This window comes from Anser cygnoides, chromosome 28 (assembly GCF_040182565.1).
Source record: "Anser cygnoides isolate HZ-2024a breed goose chromosome 28, Taihu_goose_T2T_genome, whole genome shotgun sequence".
In the NCBI taxonomy this organism is placed as follows: Eukaryota; Metazoa; Chordata; class Aves; order Anseriformes; family Anatidae; genus Anser; species Anser cygnoides.
In genome coordinates, this window is record NC_089900.1 from 3,583,484 (window position 1) to 3,607,241 (window position 23,758).

Here is a 23,758-nt window from a genome sequence, read left to right on the forward strand (position 1 = left end):
TTTCTGACATTGGACACAGTTGTCTGTTGAAGAGGATAAGGCAGAAAAAAGTTAGAAGAGACTTCAGTGAGGAAAACCTATCACAAAACTTAGAGCAACCCACGCCTGAGCCTCTCGCTTTGCAAGAGAACATTTCTGCAGCTCTATCACTTGAGTCCCAGCTGATGCTGTCTGAGAGTGGCACTGGGAGCAGGGATTGCTGTGGGCTCCAGAGGAGTCCCTCCTGCCGTGAAGCAGGCAGCAAGCAGGACCATGGGGGAAACTCAAGTTCAGTCCACTTATCAGATCCATGAACTTTGCAGTGTTGTTGCAAAGTACACCTCCAACCACAGTGTGGAGCAAGGAAGATTTTCTTTTGCTTAGGACAATGATCACACTCTTGTGTTTCCCAATAAGTGGAGACAGCTTAAAGCCCCAGTCCCAGTGCAGCTGGACATAATCCTCACCTTGTCTGCAGGTGCATGAGCAGGATCTCAGCTTTTCTCTCTGAAAACCAGACCCAGGAGGAGACCCTTCCAGGACGTGCAGCTGCATGGCCCTGCAGCCAGACACTTACCTTGTCAAGGGCTGTGCAGATTTCTCCTGCAGTCAGCTCTCAGCATCCTCCCACTCCCAACTGCCTCCAAGCCCTCTCTCCTTCTCTCCTCTCTGTGTCTCTGCTGCAGTCAGAGCCCCCAGCCCTGCTGCGCTGTGCAGAGGAGCTGCTCCTGGGCAGAGCTGTCTCTCTGCACCAGGGCCCTCTTGCCAGGAGCTCTCTGTCCCAGGAGCCCGGCCCAGCTCAGCACCAGAGGCCCAGCCCAAGGCATTGGAATCACCCCTCTGGGGGCTTTGGTGATGAGCCCACGAACCTCAGGCACTGAGAGACAATTGAAGAAATCTCTCAAGAAGTGCAGGTCAGATGCAAGTTTCCTGCAGTGTCCCTCGAGGGCCAGGACTGACACAGCCTCCCTTGGAGCTCGTTAGAGCAGAGCATTGGAGGCAGTGAGGACAAGGAGACAAAGGCAATGTGAAGGTGACACTGATGTGTAGACAACCTGGATGTGTTTCACCAAAGAAAAGGACTACACCTTGTCCCCTGGCCCCTGGGAAAGGAAATCCTTTCCCTTCACACCTTGCTCAGGGTTCTTCCTGGGGCAGTAGGAGATGGGGATGTGCATGGCCAAGTGCAGGAGAATGGTACGACCCCTGCCTGGTTCATGGGTGGTGGTGAGGAGGCAATGAGGCCCTGGTGCTTTAACGATAAGCTGTCTCCTCATAGGCCTCAGTGGCAGAGACAACAGCCATAGCCATGGACACAAAGATCTTGGTCCTGTTGGGACTTTCAGCCTTGCCTATGTCCTTGCTCCTCTAAAGGCCAGAGTATCCTAGTGTCTCCCAGACCTACACCTCTTTCCCAGCTGGCTGTAGACACTTGTCCATGTTGTGTCACACCGGGTCTTAGCTGAGTAGCTTGTATGAGATCCCTCATGGTGCCCAGGCCCTCCTCCTCCTGGGCACTGCTCACTCAGCAGGGTCCCAATCTGTCCTGATGTGTGGGGTTCCTCTTCCTCTGGTGTAGGACCAGGCTCTTCTCGTTGTAAATGTCAGGACGTTTCTGTAGGCAGAATCCTGAAGTTTCTCAAGATTCCCCCACACTGATGCTCCATTTTGTCAGCGTTTAATGTCTGCAGGCAGACAGTTCAACCTTCATGTGATTGTGCTCTGTCTGACAAGATGGCAGCATCAGGAGTTGCAGGAAAGTTTGGATAATACAGGAGTAACCAGCTGAATGGAATTGCAGCATAGAGTCACAGAAGGGTAGGGGATGGAATGCTGCCAGGTTCCACCTTTTCCGTTTTTCATTCTCATGCATACTGTCAGTTTGTCTGGAGCTGTGTCCTAAATGTTATGGGGCCGTGCAGGTCAAAATTAGAAGAGCCAAAGCCCAGCTGGAGGTCAATCTGTCTATTACTGTCAAAGAAAACAAAAACTGTTTATATAAACACTTTAAATAAAGGAGGATTAAGGAGAGTCATCTTCCTTTATTGGATGTGGGAGGAAACCTGGTGACAAGAGATGAGGTAAAGGCTGAGGCACTTAATGCTTTCTTTGCCTCAGTCTCTAGAGCAACAGCAGTTGATCCCCTGGGCATTTCTTCCTCCTCACGGCCAGTGCCAACCTTCCAATGTGCACTTTGTGGCAGTTTTTTCTCTCCTGATCTTTCCTGCCACCAAAGAAAGCTCCATCAGGGTGGAAACCACTTCTAAAGTAGGCATCCCAACCCATCAGCCTTCTTGCGGCCTGTCAGTCCACCAGACAGAAGTCACCTCACCAGCATCTTCCAAGCCATGCGCCTGCTGCTGGCCTTGCACTTCTTGGCTAGACACACCCAAGCCTTGTGCCTCCTGCTGTTCAGTCATGGACTCAAGCAGAAGGGACAGGACAACTCATATGCGGGCCTTCTTTCTGCCTGGGTCCTCCTGGGTATGGAGGCAGAGGGGATCCCACAGTCAGCATGCCAACCAGGTGCCTTCTGCTGGCCTAGCAGGGCCACTGGCAGATGCCAGCCAAAAAGTGCAGGTCCCAGGGAGAAGCCAAGGGTGACCTGTCAGCTACTTCAGACAGAAGTGACCTCACAGTCCCTTTCCGTGACACGTTCCTGCTGCTGCCCTATCATCTGCAGAGACAGAAGTGACCTCACAGTCACTGCCACAGCCACATTCCTCCTGCTGGGGCAGGGGATCCTGAGGCAGAGCTGACCTCTCTCTAGTCCCCTAGGGATTAGGGCTCACCTTTCTGTGTTAGAGAGTAAACAGACTTTTACTGGGAAGTTTTGGTGTGCTTCTGTGTTTAGGGTATGGACAAGCTCTGCGGTTTAGGGTTTTGTTTAGGTCTGCCAAGAAGTCTAGGGATAAATAGAGCATGTTAATGCTAGTGTCAAGGGAAGGCATTTGGGTGAGTAAGAGAATAAAGGTAAGGGAAAGGGGCTATGGCCTGAGTTTTGCTTCACGGGATACTTTGAGTTCAAGCATTAGAGTAGGGGATTTCTGTCAGAGTGCTGGAGTAGAATTTAGGTTTAGGGATTAAAACTACTGGTTAAAATAAGGTAAGGGCCATACATGACTGTTTTAAGTCAGTGTTACCGCAATATCTACATTACATGACCCCTCTTACCTCTACAAAATCATTAGTTTCTGCTTCCATGCCCCTCTCTTGCCCCTCCTCTTCCCACCCCAAAATCTCAAGTCTTTCTTGTCCAGGCTGCTCTTAACCTTCCCATATTTTATTGGGGTCAGCTTTCTGATGACATTCATGATCGTAGAGTATCTGTCTCACCTCTCTTGGCTTACTCCATTCCTGAGAAGGAAGTGGCATTGTAGTCAGGAGGGAAAACGACATACATGTCTTTAGGAGCATCCACCGCAATGTGCCCATCAGCTCTGCACCTCCACAAAATTGCGCTTCCTACCTACAAGTTTTCTTTCCCAAATGGCTTCTATGGATCCAGGGTTCCTTTTCCCAGGCCCTCACGCATGCTTCAGTTTCGGATGAGCAGGGATGGGATAAGGAAAGCCAAGGCACGGATGGAACTGAGCTTGGCAAGGGATGCAAAGCGTTAACAGGAAGGGATTCTATAGATACATTGCTCAGAAAAGAAAGGCCAAGGAGAGTGTACCCCCTGTGACAGATGAGAGGGGTGAACTGGTAATGACAGACACAGAGAAGGCTGAGGTACTCAACAACTTCTTTGCCTCAGTCTTCACTGCCAGTCAGGCTTCCCAAGTCTTTCGTTTCCCTGAACCCATAGATGGAAGCTGGGGGGGCAAAGTCCCACCTGCTGTAAGTGAAGAGCAGGTTCAGGACCACCTGATGAACATAAACACATACAAGTCTATGGGGCCTGATGACTTGCATCCCAGGGTCCGGAGGGAACTGGCTGATGTAGTTGCCAAGCCTCTCTCCATCATATTTGAAAAGTTCTGGCAGTCGGGTGAAGTCCCTGGTGACTGGAAAAGGGAAAACATCACTCCCATTTTAAAAAAGGGTAGAAAGGAGGACCCAGGGAACTACAGAATGGTGAACCTCACCTCTGTGCCTAGCAAGATCATGGAAAAGATCCTCCTGGAATCAATGTCAAGGCATATGCAAGAGAAAGAGGTGATCCGAATCTGTCAGAATGGCTTCACCAAAGGTTAAATCGTGCCTGACCAATCTGGTGGCTTTCTACAATGGAGTGACTGCATCAGACGACAAGGGAAGACCGACTGATGTCATCTACTCGGAATTCTGTAAGACCTTTGACACTGTCCCACACAACATCCTGGTCTCCAAATTGGAGAGATATGGATTTGATGGGTGCACCATTGAGTGGATAAGGAATTGGCTTGAAGGTCACACCCAGAGAGCAGTGGTCAACGGCTCTATGTCCGAGTGGAGGCTGGTGAAGAGTGGTGTACCTTAGGGGTCTGTCCTCAGACCAGTACTTTTTAATATCTTTATCAATGACATAGACAGTGGGATCGAGTGCACCCTCAGCAAATTTGCGGATGACACCAAGCTGAGAGGTGTAGTTGATGCAACAGAGGAAGGGATGCTGTCCGGAGGGTCCTGGACAAGCTTGAAATGTGGGCCCCTGTGAACCTAATGGGGTTCAACAAGTCCAAGTGTAAGGTGCTGCATCTGGGCCAGGGAAATCCCAGACATGAGGATAGGCTGGGAGAAGAACTCACTGAGAGCAGCCCTGCAGAGAAGGACTTGGGGGTTCTGGTGGAGAAAAAGCTCGACATGAGTGCGCACTTGTAGCCCAGAAGGCCAACTACATCCCTGGCTGCATCAAAAAAGGGTTGGCCAGCAGGTGGAGGCAAGTGATTGTCCCCCTCTGTTCTGCCCTGCTGAGGCCTCACTTGGAGTCCTGTGTCCAGGTGTGGGGCCCCCAGCACAAGAAGGATGTGGATCTGTTCAAGCGGGTCCAGAGGAGGGCCAAGAAGATGATCAAGGGGCTGGAGCACCTCTCCTATGAAGAAAGGCTGAGAGAGCTGGGGCTGTTCAGCCTACAGTAGAGAAGGCTCCTGGGTGACGTCTTTGTGGCCTTTCAGTACTTAAAGGTGGCTTATAAAAAAGATGGGGAGTGACTCTTTGCTCAGTCAGATAATGACAGGACAAGGTGGAATGCTTTTAAGCTAAAAGAGGGGAGATTTAGATTAGAGGTTAGGAGGAAATTCTTCACTCAGAGGGAGGTGAGGCACTGGAACAAGTTGCCAAGAGACCTTAGAGATGCCCCATCCCTGGAGCTGTTCAAGAGCAGGTTGAATGAGGCCCTGGGCAACTTGATTTCATGGGTGGCATCCCTGCTTATGGCCGGGGGGTTGGAACTAGATGATCTTTAAGGGCCCTTCCAACATGAGCCATTCTGTGATTCTACGGTCTCACAAACTATACCTCAAGCGCAACTCCCATCCCATCAGCCTTCCTGTGGTCTATCGCCTGACCAGAACAGAAGTTGACTCGCCATCATCTTCAACACCATGTGCATGCTTCTGGCCTTTAGGGTCCCTATCTGTGCCACATTCCTCCTGATGGTCCGTCAGCTCCAGAGACAGAAGTGACCTCCCAGCCTCCTTCACAGCCATGTGCCTCCTGCAGGCCCAGCAGATCCTGAGGCACACCTGACCTCATCACAGCATTCCCAGCCAGCTCTTCCCTGTGGCCTCTGATCTGATCACATACTTGTTACCTCACACGCCTCTTCCAAAGCCATGCACTGCCGCAGGACCTCACAGTCCCTGCCCTGCCCAAAGGGGACAAACAGCATAAATTAGGGGTAGGAGTGGGGTTGAAGATGAGATGTGCTGTGTACATGTTGGAGGGCTTTGGGGGATTACGTGTTCAGAACAAAGTTTAGGGATTAGAGGTCACCCTCCAGGGTTAAGGTAATGGAAAGGGCTTTAAGGGAGGGATTGGTGTTCTGCTCAAGGAACCTGCTCAAGGTTTAGAATGAGGGCAAGGTTTGAGGCTTATAGTTTAGGTCTGGGTTGATGGCTAGGGTTAAGGCTGGCATTTTAATCGTTGGTTACGCTTAATTATCCTTCTGCTTGCCCTTCTAGTAGAAGATGGGTTTGACATCTGCCTTTTCCAAGTGCCGAGGAACGTCTTTGATCAATCTGTCCTTTCCAAGGTTTTTGAGATAGGTCTTATGATGACATCTGCAGCTCCACCAGCACCTCTCTCACCCTTCCCACACCACCTCTAAGCAACCTGAGGGCTGACCAGGAGGATGATGAAGGTTTGGGAAATGGCTTGGTTAATATCTTTTAGGAGGGCTGTTCTGCACTTCACACGGAGAGTTATGATGGTGTCATAGAAAACGGTGACACTTGTGAGGACAGAAGAGCAGGTGGGTAAGGCCATGGGCCTGCCAACACAGGACACACACACATGAACATTGCATGAGCAGGGAGAGGAAGATTGGATCCAAAATACAGATTATGAAAGCAAAGACCATGAGTATCAATGGGGCCCTGCAGGAGAGCTCCAGCAATGGGACAAAATCACAGAAGGGGTCCACGACACTGGGGCCACAGAACTGTAGCTGGGAGGAGGAGAAATTATTACTGTACATGAGAGAAATTCCTCTGATTTAGTTACAGCTGCCTTCTGGAGTCAGACCTTCCACTTCAGGACTCTTGCAGAGAACAGGGATGGCATACAGCCCAGGGCTGACCATAGGACATGGCCCCCAGCAGGAAGCACTCAATTCATGCAGAAGGTGCAGCTGATAGCGCTACCACTTCTGTGAGTAAAAGAGGTACTGTCTCCAGCCAGGAAGCTGTCCTGCATCTGGCACAGGGTGGTGGAGCTGTACAAGGTCTGCAAGGATGACAAATCTTCCTCAGGAAGAAGGCCACGGGCATCTGCAGGTGTTTGCTTGTAGGCACCAGCACGATGATGAGGGTGTTCCACATTGCAGTCACCGTGCTGGTCATGCGAGAGAGGAAGAAGAGATTTGTGTATGAGTAGAGGATCTTCCAGATGGACAGCTGAGAAAACTCAACCAATGATGTCTTTGTGTCCCATTCCACTCATAGAAACCATTTTAGAGCATTCTGGTCCCCCCATCTTTTTAGGACACCAACGAGCAAGATGTTTCTTTCTCAGTTTCTAAAAGAAATGGTGAAGGGTGTTCAGAGGGGTGAAATGATCCCTGGATGTCATGGTTGAGGTGTCCTTCCACGCAGTGAGAACACAATAGGGGTTAAATGAGGGAATCATTTGTGCTTGTGTTTGACAAACACACTTTAATAGCACAAATCTCACTTCTAAAATGCATCTCTCCCATGTTCAGAGAGGAGCAGCCGGTGATGACTTCAGTCTGCTTCAAACACCACACCGCAGGAGAGACCCCGATGACTTCAGGAGCTGTCAGCCCTGAGGCCTTGGGGACACCTCGAAGGAGCCCAATGGCACAGAGCAAGCGATGTCATGGTCGGGTGCTGTGCTGCTGAGCTGCGCCGGGCTCCTGGGCCCAATGGGAGCTCCTGGCAAGCGGGCAGCGCTGCAGAGAGCCAGCTCTGCCCAGGAGCAGCTCCTGTGCCCAGCGCAGGAGGGCTGGGGACACTGCCTGCAGAGACAGAGTGGGTAAAGGCAGGCAGAAGTGGCAGGATGCACAGAGCTCGCTGGGGGAGAACACTTGCCAGCCCTGACCCCGGTAAGTCTCTGGCTGGAGGGCAATGCAGCCGCAGCTCCTGGAGGAAGGAGAAGCCGCGGGTGCAGGCAGGGGTGCCCAGGGCTGTGGTGCAGAGCAGGGTCCCTGCTGTGCCCCAGGGGCTGTGTGCCGGGGCAGGGCCTCTGCCGCCTGCCAGGCTCAGCACTCAGCCTGCCCGGGGAGCTGCCCAGGGCGCTGCGGGGAGAAGCTGCGGGTGGAAGGAGCCCCCCCGGCAGGGCAGGGTCCTGCTGCTGGTGGGAGGCTGCTGCCTGGGGCAGCCTGCTCACAGCTCCAAAGCACAACCAGGGTGTATTCAAGCCACATTGCAAGAGAGGAGAGAAGGCAAGGGTTAGTGCCTTGAATCTCTGCTTTTCTGACCCTTTTCTTTCAGTCGTCTCTTCTTTGGCTCGGTGGGAATGGAAATAGATACTGTTATTTCCTAGAGAAGGCTGACATTTCTAAGCCATCACAAGGAGCATTACAAGGACCCCCAGCAAGTCCCTTTCCTTCCCCTCATCCCCTAGAAAGCTCCACCACCACCACATGTGCAGTGTCAGCAGGGTCTGTGTGACCTGGTCTCTAGGATGTGCCCCCAGCGAGCTGCCCCTGGGCAGAGCCCTGCTGCCAGGAGGTGTCTGCAGGGCAGAGCTGAGCACCCAGCAGTTGGGATGGGGGCTGTGACCTGCAGGCAGGAGGCATGAGGACAGAGACCCAGCTGCAGGCAGGGAGAGCTGCAGGCAGCAGAGCCATGGGCAGGCAGTGAGACGGAACTGCTCCAAGAAACACCATGGCAGGGGAGATCTGGACATCTCTCTGACATCTGTGCACTGCAGACACCTTCCCTGGAGCAATCCCCTTCTCATCCGTTATAGTACTTCAGACATAATGTCTTGGGAACTTGGTCATGAGTTTCCTTTGGATTTCCTGGGGTGGTGGTGTGAGAATTCACACATACCTGAAATAGGTTTGTCAAGTGAAAGTTCAAGGTATGGTCTACCTCTAGGGTAAGCAGTCAATCCACTATTTGATGCCCTACAGGTAAGCCAGGCTGTTGGTAATGGAGGAACAGTGTTTTTATTACAGATTGAGGCTCCTAGACCATTGCTCTGGAAAAGGTCTGCATGTCTTTAAAGAATCTCACCAAGTTCTTTCATAGACCTCAGCCTAAAGCCAGTGCCAGCATCAATTTTATTGTTTCTTGAGGGATTATTTGACCTGCTCCTCTGGATCTGCAAAGAGGGAGATGCCCCTGGCCAGCAGGCATCTGAGGTCGCACCCAGTTCCTATGCCTTTGGCCGCAGAGCAGAACTGACTCTCCCAGTGCCAAAGGGCAGTTTCTCCTGCTCACAGAAAGAGCATCACCAACAGAACCCAGCCAGAACTCTGGACAGGATGTTGCACAGAGGTCTTCCAGAAAGGAGTAAGGCAGTGCATGTCTGTTGTGTGTTGGTGAGAGAGCAGTAGCTTAAACGACCTATGCAATAGATTTTGTAGATGTTTGACTATTCACTTGTTATTCCCTCCTTGGACAGAACCCCATGTCCAGAGGCAGAAAATGTCCAACAGCAGCTCCATCACCGAGTTCCTCCTCCTGCCATTCGCAGACACGCGGGAACTGCAGCTCCTGCACTTCCTGCTCTTCCTGGGCATCTACCTGGCTGCCCTCCTGGGCAATGGCCTCATCCTCACCGCCGTAGCCTGCGACCACCGCCTCCACACCCCCATGTACTTCTTCCTCCTCAACCTCGCCATCCTCGACCTGGGCTGCATCTCCACCACTCTCCCCAAAGCCATGGCCAATTCCCTCTGGGACACCAGGGCCATCTCCTATGCAGGATGTGCTGCACAGGTCTTTTTCTTTTTCTTTTTATTGTCAGCAGAGTATTATTTTCTCACCATCATGTCCTATGATCGCTACGTTGCCATCTGCAAGCCCCTGCACTACGGGAGCCTCCTGGGCAGCAGAGCTTATGCCCATATGGCAGCAGCTGCCTGGGGCAGTGGCTTTCTCAATGCTGTCCTGCACACTGCCAATACATTTTCATTGCCACTCTGTGGAGGAAATACCCTGGACCAGTTCTTCTGTGAAATCCCACAGATCCTCAAGCTCTCTTGCTCTGACTCCTACCTCAGGGAAATTGGGCTTCTCACATTTAGTGTTTTTGTGGTTTTGGGGTGTTTTGTATTCATTGTTCTCTCCTATGTACAGATCTTCAGGGCCGTGCTGAGGATGCCCTCTGAGCAGGGCCGGCACAAAGCCTTTTCCACGTGCCTCCCTCACCTGGCCGTGGTATCCCTCTTTCTCAGCACTGCCTTTTTTGCCTACCTGAAGCCCCCCTCCCTCTCCTCTCCATCCCTGGATCTGGTGGTGGCAGTTCTATACTCGGTGGTTCCTCCAGCAGTGAACCCCCTCATCTACAGCATGAGGAACCAGGAGCTCAAGGATGCACTGTGCAAACTCATGAGTGGGTGTACATCAGAAGTAATGCACTGCCTGTCTTCTTCTGCAAAGCACTCGTAATGTAACTCATGATATGTCAAGCTTGTCTTCTGTTCTTTGGTGGTTTTTATTTGTTTACTAATGAGGGGTGTAAGGGACAACAATGTTTTCCATGTAAATTGTCATTATTTATCCTACTCACGTATTTAAACAAAATAAAGGAACCTGCAGTGGAGCGTGCCTGAGATGCTTCCTCTGAGAACTTTGCTAGGGGTTGCAGGGTAATGCCCATGGGTAGAAGTGGAGAGGAATAGAGTCCCATCACAGCAGCACTGCCAGGAAGCACCAGTGCTTGGTCTGTCTAGAGCTGCTTTCATTCCACTTCCACACTCTCCTGCTGAGCCTTTTCTGTTGGCGTAAGCCTGATTGTTCCTGTAGCTTGGTCACAGTACTGCTGTGTGGCAATCCTGTGATCACAGGCAGGGACAGTCAATGGGCACTTTTGTGACACACTTGGCCTCCAGAACAGCATTTCCGTCCCATAAAGTGATTCTGCTCAGGGTAGTGCCTGAGGGCTCAGGTCTTCCTTCTCAGTTGTTGTCAAGATCATTGCAGTCCAGAAATGGACTCCAAAGAGGGACCTGGCTTTGCCTGTTTCTCCATGGGCTCAGGGTGAAGTGATCAGAGCCCCAGCTGGGTGTTTGAGGGCATGGGGGCTGGCTCAGGTGTTGCTTGTTGGTGTCCAGCACTCAGGTGTATGCTGAAGAGTCTCCAATTAACCTGCCTGGGGCACTAGAGCATGTGATGGGGCTGGCTGTTGTGGTTTAACCTGGCTGGCAGCTAAGCAGCACACAGCCGTTTGCTCAACCTCCCTCCTCCCTCTCTGGGATGGGGGAGAGAATCAGGAAAACAAAGCATGTGGGTTGAGATAGAGACAGTTTATTAGGACAGAAAATAATAATAATAATAATAATAATAACAACAACAACAATAATAATAATAATAGTACTACTACTAATAATGTGTACAAAACAAGTGATGCACAATGCAATTGCTCACCACCCACTGACCAATGCCCAGCCTATCCCCGAGGAGCCAGTCCCCCCACCCCGGCCAGTCCCCCCACCCCGGCCAGTCCCCCCATATTAATTGTTTAGCATGACGTCAGATGGTACGGAATACCCCTTTGGCCAGTTTGGGTCAGCTGCCCTGGGTCTGTCCCCTCCCAGCTCCCGCTGCACCCCCAGCCTGCCCGCTGGCAGGACAGAGCGAGAAGCTGAAAAGTCCTTGGCTTAGTGTAAGCACTGCTCTGCGACAACCAAAACATCAGTGTGTTATCAACATTATTCTCATCCTAAATCCCAAACACAGCACCCTACCTGCTACTAGGAGGAAAATTAACTCTGTTCTAGCTGAAACCAGGACACTGGCAGCAGGTGAGCATTTTTGGAAAGAATCAGGAGCTGCCAGGAGAGCCCAGAGGAGCTGCAGGGACAGCGTCTGCCAGGGAGTCAGCAGTGAATGGAGCCCACGGAGTGCGAGCCTGTCTCAGGTGGAGTTCCCCTGAGATAAAGGGCTAGATCTGGGTGTGAGAAGAAGAGCCCCGCGACCCAGGGGACACAGCGGGAACAGGGAAGGGAGTCTGGTGACTGATTCATTTTACCCTAGTGAAACACCATAGGCTGGATGCAGTGCAGCAGCCAAACACTTCTGATGGCACTTGAGGAAAGAAAGAAGGCTACTGCTGAGCACCCTTGACAGCCACAGAAGAGCTGGTGCGGGAGGCAGTCAGTGGAAGAGACCCATGACCTGTCTCTACCTCCCAGCCTGCACAGCACGGCCCTGCAGAGTAGCAGAGTGCCCCTGTGTCCTGGACACCACAGCCCCCTTGCTCTGCAGAGCAGCACCACCAGCTGGGGCTGTGGGATGCATGGGGAGAGGGTGCAGGAATGGCAGGCCAGGCCAGCACAGGCGTACTCCTTCCTGGGAAAGGCTCTTTGTTGAGGTGGGAAGTCCTGGGAGGAGAGTGGGGCCCCGTGTGTGTGCAGGGGATCCCTGGAAAGAGAAACCCCTTGGTACGTATGCAGCTTGGGGCAGGCCGCCAGGGCTCGGGGGCAGCAGGAGCTGCCTGAGGAGCTCCAGGACCAGGGCTCTCAGCCCAGCTCAGAGAGGTGGTTTGTTCCTCCACAGAGGGATACAGAATGGCTCAGTCAGAAGGCCACATGTGTGCCCTGTACAGATGAGGCTTCAATGTGCATATTGTGTGCATGTAAGGCAAACCTGAGCACAAATGCCCTCAGCCTGTGTCCGTTCCTCATGCCGTGGGGTATCTCAGACAAGTGCAGAGCAGGGCGATGTACCACAGGGCTGAGACGCCTCTCAGCCTCTGGGAGAGGCAACACGAGCCAGAAGGACACCACAACCACTGCAATGCCCTGTCTTTGGATGTGCAAGACTCATGTCTCTGAACACTGCTGTGTTTACAAGAAGTACATGAGGCCAGCTCAGATGCGGACACCTCACAGAGCCCTGACACTTCCATGTGTGACACCAGGAACAACCCCCACCACCTCCATGAAATCCATCTCACCTGTCCTGGACAGATTCATTGCAAATGCCCCAGTCTGCTGCATCACCCTCCCCTGCCTTTCCGGACTGTGTCAGCAAATGTGCCAGGGGGACCAGAGAGCTTTCTGGAGACTTGGAATGACACCAGACCTGTCTTCCGGAAGAGGAAAGAGGAGGGTGGGGAGAATTAAGGCTGGTCAGCCTCACCTCAGTCCCTGGGAAGGTGATGGGGCAAGCTTTTCCACAGCTACTTCCAGGCACTTCAAGGACAAAAAAGGGATTGCTGAACCCATAGGGGAGGAGAAAGAAAGTGACACTGTCTACCTGCAGTTTAGCAAGGCCGTTGACATTGTCTCCCAGAGACTTGTTGTAGTGAGAATGGTGCTATGTGGACATAACTAATGGATGAGGCTGTGGGTGGGAATTTGGCAGGACAATCAGGCCCAGGTGTCATCCGTTGTGCAAAGTTCTCCTGTCAGGCAGTTCCTAGCAGCATCCCTCAGTGATCAGCACTTGTGCCAACACTGTTGAGTGTTGTCATTAAATCTCGGAATTACAGGATGGAGCATGCTTTCAGACCCTTTCTGGTTTGTGCCAAGCCAAAAGGAGCCCTTGAGAAACCTCATCTATTTAGTTTGCTTTGAGCAAGGCCATCCAAGAAGATGCCATTCAGGGGTCTCCTCGAATATGAGTTATTTTGCAATTCAAAGATTCTTTCCATTGGAGAGCTCTCTGAAGACATAATATGCAGAGAAAGAAAAAGAGAAAGGCAGGGGTAGAGATACATCATGTCTCACTATGAACACAGTAGATCCTATGAAGAATGTTTCTAGCAGTGGCAGAAAATTTACTTCATAAATTTCATGTGAGAAGCTTACTTTTTTAACGCCTCATGTGCTGGCCCACAAGGAAGGTGTTGGGTGGGTATGTTATTAGGAGGTCTGTTGTGCCTCAGAAACTTAAAATCCAGTAGGAAGCATCTGGTCACCTCTGACTCTGGAGCTGACAGGCCAGCAGCAGTAACATGGCTGGGGACAAAGAATCTGAGGTGACCTCTTTCTGAAGCAGCTGATGTGTCAGCCCTTGCCTCCTGGCTGACATCTGTGCTTTTTGGCTTGCACCTGCTAGAATCCCCTGATAAGGCAGCAGAAGGCACCTGCTTGGCACACTGATTGTGAGATGCCCTCTGTCTGAGAGCCTGATAGGCCCCATGCAGCAAGAGGCCTTGGGTGTGGGTTTTCATGTCTCTTCTGCCTGAGTACGTGGTGGGATAGCAACAGGCACACAGTTTGGTCATGTCAACTTGAGAAGTTGGAAGGCCAGCCGCAGACATGTGGAGAAAACCAAGAGCACTGGCAAGGCTGCAAGGCCCCAGCCGAACTAAGGTCTTTGTCCCCTTGGCTGTAAAAGTTGTCTCTGCTACTGAAGCTCATAAGGAGACATGCTGTGCTCGTGACACTGGGTCCTTGCTGCCTCCTTACAACCCTGTGTAAAGACATAGTGACCTTATGACTGTGATTGTGTTGTTTGGTGCATTGTGGAACAGCTCGTCCTTGTAGGGAGGGGTGTAAGTTGCTGAGCACATATGCAGGGGAAAAGAGGAAGAAAAACAAGGAACTAACCAAGCTCTGAGACAACGCTAGTGAAACTGTGGCAAGGCTGGTGAAACTTTGCAGCTTGGCTTATACCCATGACACTTGCAGCTGGAAAAGCTGGCCAGAGGGCAGCAGGAGAAGATGATGATGGAACAACCTTCGCGGAGTGGGTGCAACCCCAACTCAAATGGTGCACATGCGCATTTGTAGACATGCTTATACAAGACCAAGGAGGAGCCTGGTGGCCCTTGTGACATGCGTTGGCCTCACGTGTCAGAACAGCTAGTGGGTAGGAGGGAATAAAACTGGGACTCCCCCAGAGGAGAGAGACAAGGCGCACTACCAAGGACAATGTTGCCTCAATGGGAATGCCTGTTCAAGCGGTGTGCCTAATGACTCCTTCCTCTAGGCCATCAATGATTGGGAAAAGCTTCACACTCATCGGTATCATTGTCATTGCCCTGGGGTTGGTATGTGTGTAAATAGCTCGTAATAAAGCTTGCTTACTTTATATATATATATATAAATATTGTCTGCTCCTTGCTAAACTGAACCAATCTGCTTCAGCCCCTGGAATCTCACTAGAATAGAGCCTGCTAGGCCCCATGCAGGAAGAGGTCTTGGGCATGGGTTTTCAAGTCCCTTCTGTCTGAGCACATGGTGGGACAGCAACAGGCACACAGCTTGGTCATGACTACCTGAGAAGCTGGAAGGGCAGCAGCAGACCTGGAAGATCCTGGTGAGGTTTCTTCTGTCTGATCAGTTCACAGTGCAAAAGAAGGCTGATGGGTTAGGGCCAGAGGCCACCCAGAAAGAGTCTGTGGTCAGCCCATGCCATTGTGTTTCAAGGAACTGCCAGGGAGGGTGAGGAGACATCAATGAGAGTAAGGAAATGCATGTATGAGAGCAAGGGGGAGAAGCAAGGTGGGTGGCTAAAGCTTGCAGGGAAAAGGGGGCACAGACAGGACAGCATAGGACTGCCTGTAATGGAAAAGACCAAGAGCACTGGCAAGACTGGAAGGCCCCAGCAGAACCAAGGTCTTTGTCCCCTTGGCTATGGCAGTTGTCTCTGTTACTAAGGCTCATGAGGAGACATGCTGTGCTCATGACACTGGGGGCTTGTTGCTTCCTTGCAACCCAGTGAGGAGGCCAGGAGGTGTCATAGCATTGTCCTTCACACAGCATCACACACCCCACATCCCACTGCCCCAGGAAGAGCCCTGAGCCATGCGTGAGGGACAGGACCTCATCTTTACTCAGTATCAGAGTCTCCTGCACAGTGCCTTGGCCTATCTGTAATCATGGCCTCCAATTGTGTCCCGTAATAAGTCCATGGGGAGGCTTTGTGTTGTGGTTTAACCCGGCTGGCAGCTAAACACCACACAGCCGTTTGCTCACCCTCCCCCCTCCCTCTCTGGGATGGGGGAGAGAAACGGGAAAGTGAAGCCGGTGAGTTGAGATAAAGACAGTTTATTAAGACAGGAATATAATAATAACAATAATAATAATAATAGTGATAATGATAATAGTATTAATAATAATTGTAAGAAAACAAGTGATGCACAACGCAATTGCTCACCACCCGCTGACCGATGCCCAGCCTGTCCCCGAGCAGCCGCCCCCCATCCTGGCCAGCCACCCCTATATATTGTTTAGCATGACGTCAGATGGTATGAAATACCCCTTTGGCCAGTTTGGGTCAGCTGTCCTGGGTCTGTCCCCTCCCAGCTCCTGCTGCACCCCCAGCCTGCTCGCTGGCAGGACAGAGCGAGAAGCCGAAAAGTCCTTGGCCTGGTGTAAACACTGCTCTGCAACAATTAAAACATCAGCATGTTATCAGCACTCTTCTCATCCTAATCCAAAACATAGCACCCTACCAGCTACTATGAGGGAAAATTAACTCTGTCCTAACTGGAACCAGGACACTCTGACATGACTACAGCTATAAAAGACCTCTTCCTCTATGGGGCCTGCCAGGTACTTAGGAAGAGAGGATCTTACAACCTACGTGCAAAGCAGGTGCATCTGCTGGCCTGTCATGGACACCAGCAGATGTGAGCCTAAAGGCACTGATCCCAGCCAGAAGTCAAGGGAAGACCTGTTGGCTACTTCAGAAAGAAGTCAACTCACAGGCCATTTAACAGCCATTCGTGTCCTACTGGACTTAGAGCTTCTGAGGCACCACTGCCCTCGTAATACCATACATACAAAACATCCCCTTCTTGGGCAAGGCTCTGCCCACGTAGAAGTGAGCTGGCTGTGATCCTTCAAGCCCATGGCACTGCTGCTGGACTCCCAGCCTCTCTGATGCACGGGAGCCAGTTCTGTGCCAGTCCTGGGAGGTGCTAGGGCAGGAGGGACCTTGCAGGCAGTGTTCAAGCCCCGTGCCTGTTGGCAGTCTCTCAGCTCCTTCCACACAGTGAAGATCACGCTGACGTCCAGAAGCCATGTGCCTGCAGCTGGCCTAGAAGACACTCAGGGGAGGCACCCTCCCAGCCCCAGCCCCTGCCCCAGCCGCAGCTGGCGGTGCTGCTCTGCAGAGCGAGGGGGCTGTGGTACCCGGGGCACAGGGGTACTCTGCAGGGCTGTGTTGGGCAGGCGGGGAGGCAGACCCAGCTCATGGGGTCACTGCCATTGCCCCAGGGCTGCAACAAATCACTCGCTGGACTCCTTTGCCAGGCCTGATGCATGCCCTGGGGCTACAGAGCTCTCCTCTGCCTGTTCACACCAGATTGAGCACTTGAGCTCTGCTCAGGCCACCTGGGATAGGCTCATGCTCTGCAGGCTCCATTCACTGCTGTTTCCTGGACTCAAACTTCCCCTGCAGATCCAAGCACTGGTGCTCCCTGGCTGTGCTGCTGGGATGGGACTCTTTTCCTCTGCACCCCTGCACACGGGCACTGTCCCTGCAGAGCCAGGACAGGTCTCAGAGGATGGACGTCAGACAAAGAAGGCAGTGCAGGCTCCTTTATTTTGTTTAAATTCATAGAGAGCATGGCTCCTCAGGTACAGAATCTCAGTACATATACTCAACATGTACATACTGAACTGGAAATGGGACAAATAATGAAATTTTATTGGGCAACAGCTGAATTAAAGCTAAAAAATACTGGTACTAGAAACATACTCAAAGACACAAACAAACAAACAAACAAAAAGAGAATATTGAAGAGAATATTGGCTCTTCCTGTAATAAGTGACATTATGAGTCATTCGCAGAAGATGACTGAAAAATAATTTCTTCTGAAACACCTCAAGATATCAGTTTCCACAGGGCATGTTTCAGTCCCTTATTCCTCATGCTGTAGATGAAGGGGTTCAATGCTGGAGGAACAACTGAGTACAGAACTGCCACCACATGGTCCAGGGATGGGGAAGAGATGGAGGGGGGCTTCAGGTAGGCAAAGATGGCAGTGCTGACAAACAGGGAGACCACGGCCAGGTGAGGGAGGCACGTGGAAAAGGCTTTGAGCTGGCCCCGCTCAGAGGGCATCCTCGGCACAGCCCTGAAGATCTGCACATAGGATAACACAATGAAAATAAAACAACCAAAGCCTAAAGAAAAGCTAAACACAAGCGCCCTGACTTCCCTGAGGTACGAATCTGAGCAGGAGAGCTTGAGGATCTGGGAGATTTCACAGAAGAACTGGTCCAAAGAATTGCCTTGGCAGAGGGGCAGGGAAAATGTATTGGCAGTGTGCAGGACAGCATTGAGAAAGCCACTGCCCCAGGCAGCTGCTGCCATCTGGGCACAAGCTCTGCTGCCCAGGAGGGTCCCATAGTGCAGGGGCTTGCAGATGGCAACGTAGCGGTCATAGGCCATGATGGTGAGAAGTGAATATTCCACGGACATAAAAAGTACAAACAAAAACACCTGTGCAACACACCCTTGATAGGAGATGGCCCTGGTGTCCCAGAGGGAATTGGCCATGGCTTTGGGCAGAGTGGTGGAGATGCAGCCCAGGTCGAGGAGGGCGAGGTTGAGGAGGAAGAAGTACATGGGGGTGTGGAGGCGGTGGTCGCAGGCTACGGCAGTGAGGATGAGGCCGTTGCCCAGGAGGGCAGCCAGGTAGATGCCCAGGAAGAGCGCGAAGTGCAGGAGCTGCAGCTCCCGCGCGTCTGCGAATGCCAGCAGGAGGAACTCGCTCACTGAGCTGCTGTTGGCCATTTGCTGTTTTTGGTCTTTTGGTCCTGCTCAAGGAAGAAAAAGCACTGCCAAGTTACCGCAGACTTATCTGAGAAGTTATGGCAGACTGAGTGAGAAAAACTCATTCTATTTCTCAGCTTAAACCCCCCAAAATTCTTGTTCCCTTCCAGGCAGACAATTGGCAGGTCCCTTTCAGGAGTTCTGATTCATGCTGCCTGAGGGTATCCTGGGAGAAGGGGACTCTGCTGTAGGCAACAGAGGAGTAAGTCCTGCCCTATAGCAAGAGGTAAAGAGGAACATGAGGTAATCTCAGTTAAAATTTAGTGATGATATCAAAGAGTCTTACCCCTTTGTTGCTCACAGTTCAACCAATTGCCGAGCAGGACTTTGGGGATTTATTTTTTTGTATTTTTTGTTATTGATACCTGCCCAGCGTTTAAGTTCTTTTTCTGAGGCAGAAATCCTGGGCATTTCTACTGCACTCCAAGTGAAATCCGGTGGATCCTCAGAGGCAAAGGGACTGTCCCTTTAGTGCAGAGTGTCCTTCAGGGAGGACAGCCAGTCTGTCCATCAGTGCTGGTCTGAGCTGCCCTGTGCTGTTATCTCTCTGAGCTGCAGGACAACTGCAATCAGAGTTTCACCTGAGCAGGACCTGAACACTGCTGAGAGCAGAGCAATCCAGGCTCAAATTGCACATCTCCAGACCCCCCACCCTGTCCCCGTACTCCCCTTCCCCCAAGTACACCGAGGGCTCACTCCATGGGCATGTGAAACCCCCATCCCCAGCCAGCCTGGAAACAAGAACAGCAGCAGCACGGCCAGGTGGAGAAGCCAGGAGGAATGGCAGTGTGTTGCTGCCAGGGGAGGCAAGGCCAGGGAGGGACAGACAGACACTCAGCAGACCCTCCTCTGCTGCAGCTCTGCCTGCAGAGGAGACTGCTCATGCTCGTTGCAAATACTGTGTGTTCTGTTCTGGCAGGAAGACACAAAGGCAGGGCCCTGGGCATCAGAGGGTTTCCAGCTCCTAAAAATCAGCTAGGATAAAACAGGAGAGGACCACAAAGATAGTGTTGGTGCAGTCTGTGGGCTGAGGTGTGGAAAGGGACTTCATGAAGTCCATCTCTGACACATTATCTCCCATTGCAATGCTCTAGGTGTCTCAGTCTCCTGTACAATCCCAACAACCCATTACCATGAAACCTGCCTGCCTTTCACTGCAAGAATCTGCAAGCACAGACGTGAGAAAAATTCTTACCCTTTGGTTAGCCCCTGCCTTGGTCTTGCTCTTGAAAAATCCAATCACAGATGCCATTCTCTACAGCATCTTCTACTCTGTGCTGGAGAAACAAAAAGAGCCGCCCTGAGAGATGCTATCAATGATCAGACGTGCCAGCTGTAGAAGACCCCTATGGCAACCCCATCTGCATTGCCCTGCTGCCAGAGACTCATGGTGTCAAGCGGCTGCAGATCTGTCCTGCCACACGCTGCCCTCTGTTGTTGTGCTCCTCGCTGCCTCCAACACCTCTCTCCTTCTCTCCTCTCCCCGTGCCACCTGTGGTCAGAGCCCCCAGCCCTGCTGCGCTGTGCAGAGGAGCTGCTCCTGGGCAGAGCTGGCTCTCTGCAGCGCTGCCCACTTGCCAGGAGCTCCCCTTGGGCCCAGGAGCCCGGCCCAGCTCAGCAGCACAGCACACAGCACCCGATCATGGCATCGCTTGCTCTGTGCCATTGGGCTCCCTCGAGGTGTCTCCAAGGCCTCAGGGCTGACAGCTCCTGAAGGCAGCAGGGTCTCTCCTGGGGTATGGTGTTTGCAGCAGACTGAAGTCATCACCAACTGCTCCTCACTGAACACAGAAGAGACTGATTTTAGAAGTGTGATTTGTGCTGTTGATGTGCAGTTGTCAAACATGACGTTGTGGTTTAACCCAGCTCAGCACCACACAGCTGTTAGCTCACTGCCCCTGCAGCTCCACACCTGTAAAGCTCATGGGTTGAGATAAAGACAGTTTAAAAGGACAGAAAAGGAAGAGATTAATAATAACAACAACAATAACAACAGTAATAATTAGGTGTACAAAGCAATGATGTACAAAGCAATTGCTCACCACCCAACGATCGATGCCCAGCCCATCCCCGAGCAGCGGTCCCCCCGACCCTGGCCAGCCTGCATCGGGATCCAGTGTTGCGGTCCCTTGACATTTGGTTTAGGGTAAAACCAGCTTTCAGAAGGATTTGGATTATTTCTTTCCCTTTCTCAAATACTTCTGCTCTGTTGCCCCACATGATGATGTCACCAAGGTATTGCAGGTGTTCAGGAGCTTCCCCCATTCCAGGGCAGTCTGGGTCAGTCCATGGTAAATGGTAGAGCCAATTGCTTTGTCAGTCACCCCTTCCCATAGGGGGATCCCAGCTGCTTGGCTTCCCTGCCCTCTAATTCCAGGCTATTGGCCCTGTTCTCCCAGCACTGGAGCAGCCAAGTGACAGTGTGCTCACCTAGATGATGACTGAAATTTTTTCACAAATCTCATAGCTCGCCCTGGGATAAGGGTCTTGTAGGTTACTGATGCCGTTCTGATCTCTTCCTCTTTGCCCTCCTTCTTCCTTGGTGGCCCAACTTTGTTGAAGCATTCCTTGTCTTCTGCCTCCTTTCTTGTCTGCATAGGAGTTTCTTTCCTTTCTAAGAAAAAAATAAACAAATGTTTTTTACATCCATAGTTTTCTCTTGCATATAGGAGCAACCAATAGTGGCACAGGTTGGTTCTCTGGCACAGCAATGGGGCCCATCAGAGAGGCTGGAGTGGCTGCAGGGCCCATCCCAGGAGTTGTTGTGGCTGCAGGGCCTTTCAGAGGAGTTGGAGTGGCTGCAGGGACCGTCACACAGGTTGGAGTGGCGGCCTGTCACTGGACTTGGAGTAGCATTGACTGTGTCTTCTATACTTAGGAAAAGCCCCAGCATGTTGCAGTGATTTGTGTCTTTTCACAAGACTTTTTCATGCATTTCACCAATTTTTTAGGATTCTGCACTTGCTCAGGGGTGAAGTTCCAAAGCATCGGATGTGCCCACTGCTCTAGGGGCCTGCCAGTGTCCTCCCATGCTCCTAGCCCCTACTAAATCTCCTGCCTCGGGGCAGACTTCTGGATGGCGTTCTCAAGTACTTGTTTAATCTTAAACAAAAGCTGAAACACATTCAGGAGACATCACAATAGGAACAGGCTGGTTTCACCATCCCAGGGATATTCAAAGCTTTGAAGAGCTATTGTAACTAGCCTGGAAGAGAAAGGGGAGGTGAAGGAGAAAGGGAGAGAGTGAAGAAGTTGTGAAAAGTGTCACCCTTTTGTCAGCTCCCTGTCCCTATCTACCAGCTCAGGGGCTGAGAACCAGGGGAACAACTGGTCTTGCTGCTGAAGGCTGAGGCAAAGAAGGCATTAAATATCTCAGTCTTTTCCTCATCTCTTCTCAAAATGTTTCCCTCCACATCCAATAAAGTATGAAGATTCTCCTTAATCCTCCCCTTCTCGTGTATTTCTAAAAACATTTTTATTGTCTTTGATGGTAACAGCCAGACTGATCTCCAGTTAGGCTTTGGCCCTTCTAATTTTGTCCCTGCAAAGCCTTGCAACATTTAGGACAAAGCTCCACACAAAATGACAGAAGGCATGAGAAGGAAGCACAGAAAAGGTGCCTTCCATGCTCTAGCCTTCTGTGAGTCTGTGCTGCAATTCCGTTCAACTAGTTACTCCTGCATTGTCCAAACTCTCCTCCAACAGCAGCTCCATCACTGAGTTCCTCCTCCTGCCATTCGCAGACACGCGGGAACTGCAGCTCCGGCACTTTGGGCTCTTCCTGGCCATCTACCTGGCTGCCCTCCTGGGCAACGGCCTCATCCTCACCGCCGTAGCCTGTGACCACCGCCTCCACACCCCCATGTACTTCTTCCTCCTCAACCTCGCCCTCCTCGACCTGGGCTGCATCTCCACCACTCTCCCCAAAGCCATGGCCAATTCCCTCTGGGACACCAGAGCCATCTATCAAGGGTGTGTTGCACAGGTCTTTTTCTTTCTTTCTTCATATCAGCAGAAATTTCTGTCCTTACTACCATGTCCTACGACCACTATGTTGCCATCTGCAAGCCCCAAGCAAGTTCTTTCAGCATCTCGGTCGTTCAAAAAGCACCTCTGTGAAGCATGCAGAGACCTCTCTGGAGTACCCTAACTTCTCCCTGGGGTAGGAGAGGTAGATCCCCAGGATCCCCAAGCATCACTCTGTGTCACCCATCACAGCCTTGGTACGCACAAGCACCTCCCCGTGCTGCACAAGCAATTTGCTGAGGCAGCCAAAGATCTCCCCAGAGCACCCGGTAACCTGCGTGGGGTATTCAAGAAGCTGCATGTCCCAGGGCAACCAAGGTTGAAATGGAGATTCCAAGGTGCTCCAGGGAGGTGCTTGAGTGCCCTGGGAAGAGCCTGGTGTGCCCAGGGAGCTTCTTGTCTCCTCCAAGGCTCTGCAGGGCTGATCCCGGGAGGTGCTTGTGTGCGCCAAGGCCATGCTCGGTTTCCAAAAGGAGGAAATTGCATGTTGCAGGGGGATGCTTGGTGTCACCCAGACACTGAGCAGCCCTGGGGAGATGGGTGTGTGCCTCAGGAGGTGCTTGGGTTCCCAGGGGAGATGCTTCGGTGCTGCAGTGAGATGCTGGTGTTGTGTCGGGAGGTGTGTTGGTGCTCCAGGCAGATGTTTGGGTGCCCTGGGGAGATGCTTGGGTTCCTCATGGAGGCGTCTGCATATTCAAGGGAGGTGTTTGGGTGTCCTGGGGAGATTCTTTGGTGCTCCAAGATAGTGCTTGTGTGCCCCGTGGACAGAGTATGTAATGAGCAAGGGAGGAGCCTTGGGGCTTTCGGAAAGTGTAGGGGTGACGTGGATTGATGCCCGTTTGCCCCGGGGAGATCCTGGGATGTCCAGGAAGATGCTTGGGTGACCAGGGAGATGCTTGGGTGCCAGATGGAAAATGCTGGCGTCCCCTCGGCTGATGGCTGGCAGGAGCGTGTGCATCCCACAGAAGCTCTTGGGTGCCAACGGAGGTGCTTCCCATGTCCAGTGAGATGTTTGTGTGCCCCAGGTGGTGTTGTGGAGCCCTGGGGAGATGCTTGCGTTCTCCACTCAGATGCACGAGTGCTGTGGGAAGAATCTTGGGCACTCCAATGAGGTGCTTGGGTGTTGCAGGCAGGTGCTTCTGTGCTGCAGGGAGATGCTTGGGTGATTGGGCAGAACTTTGTGTGATTAGGGGATAACTTTGTGTGCTCCAGGGAGGCTTTTCTTGTGGCCCAGGGCTATG

General features: G+C 51.9%; 2 protein-coding genes across 2 annotated transcripts; one reads left to right on the forward strand and one right to left on the reverse strand.

The window, feature by feature from the left end:
• Positions 1–5,818: 5,818 nt before the first annotated feature.
• On the forward strand, positions 5,819–10,202 carry LOC136787175 (olfactory receptor 14J1-like). The gene is made up of 2 exons (XM_066984307.1): positions 5,819–5,838; positions 9,167–10,202. The coding sequence occupies exons 1-2, from the start codon at positions 5,819–5,821 to the stop codon at positions 10,200–10,202; spliced, it is 1,056 nt and encodes a 351-aa protein (XP_066840408.1).
• Positions 10,203–17,537: 7,335 nt separating this feature from the next.
• Positions 17,538–18,455, reverse strand: LOC106029590 (olfactory receptor 14C36-like). The gene has a single exon (XM_066984358.1). It carries the CDS (start codon positions 18,450–18,452, stop codon positions 17,538–17,540), a length of 915 nt encoding a protein of 304 aa, XP_066840459.1. The 5' UTR covers positions 18,453–18,455.
• Positions 18,456–23,758: the final 5,303 nt, after the last annotated feature.

Excerpts from the sequence above, each read along its gene's own strand:
- LOC136787175 (XM_066984307.1), top strand. The coding sequence starts at position 5,819 with ATGAGATGTGCTGTGTACAT. Across the intron at positions 5,839-9,166 it reads ATGAGATGTGCTGTGTACAT|ATTTTGTAGATGTTTGACTA; the intron begins GTTGGAGGGCTT and ends CCTATGCAATAG.
- LOC106029590 (XM_066984358.1), bottom strand. The coding sequence starts at position 18,452 with ATGGCCAACAGCAGCTCAGTGAGCGAGTTCCTCCTGCTGGCATTCGCA.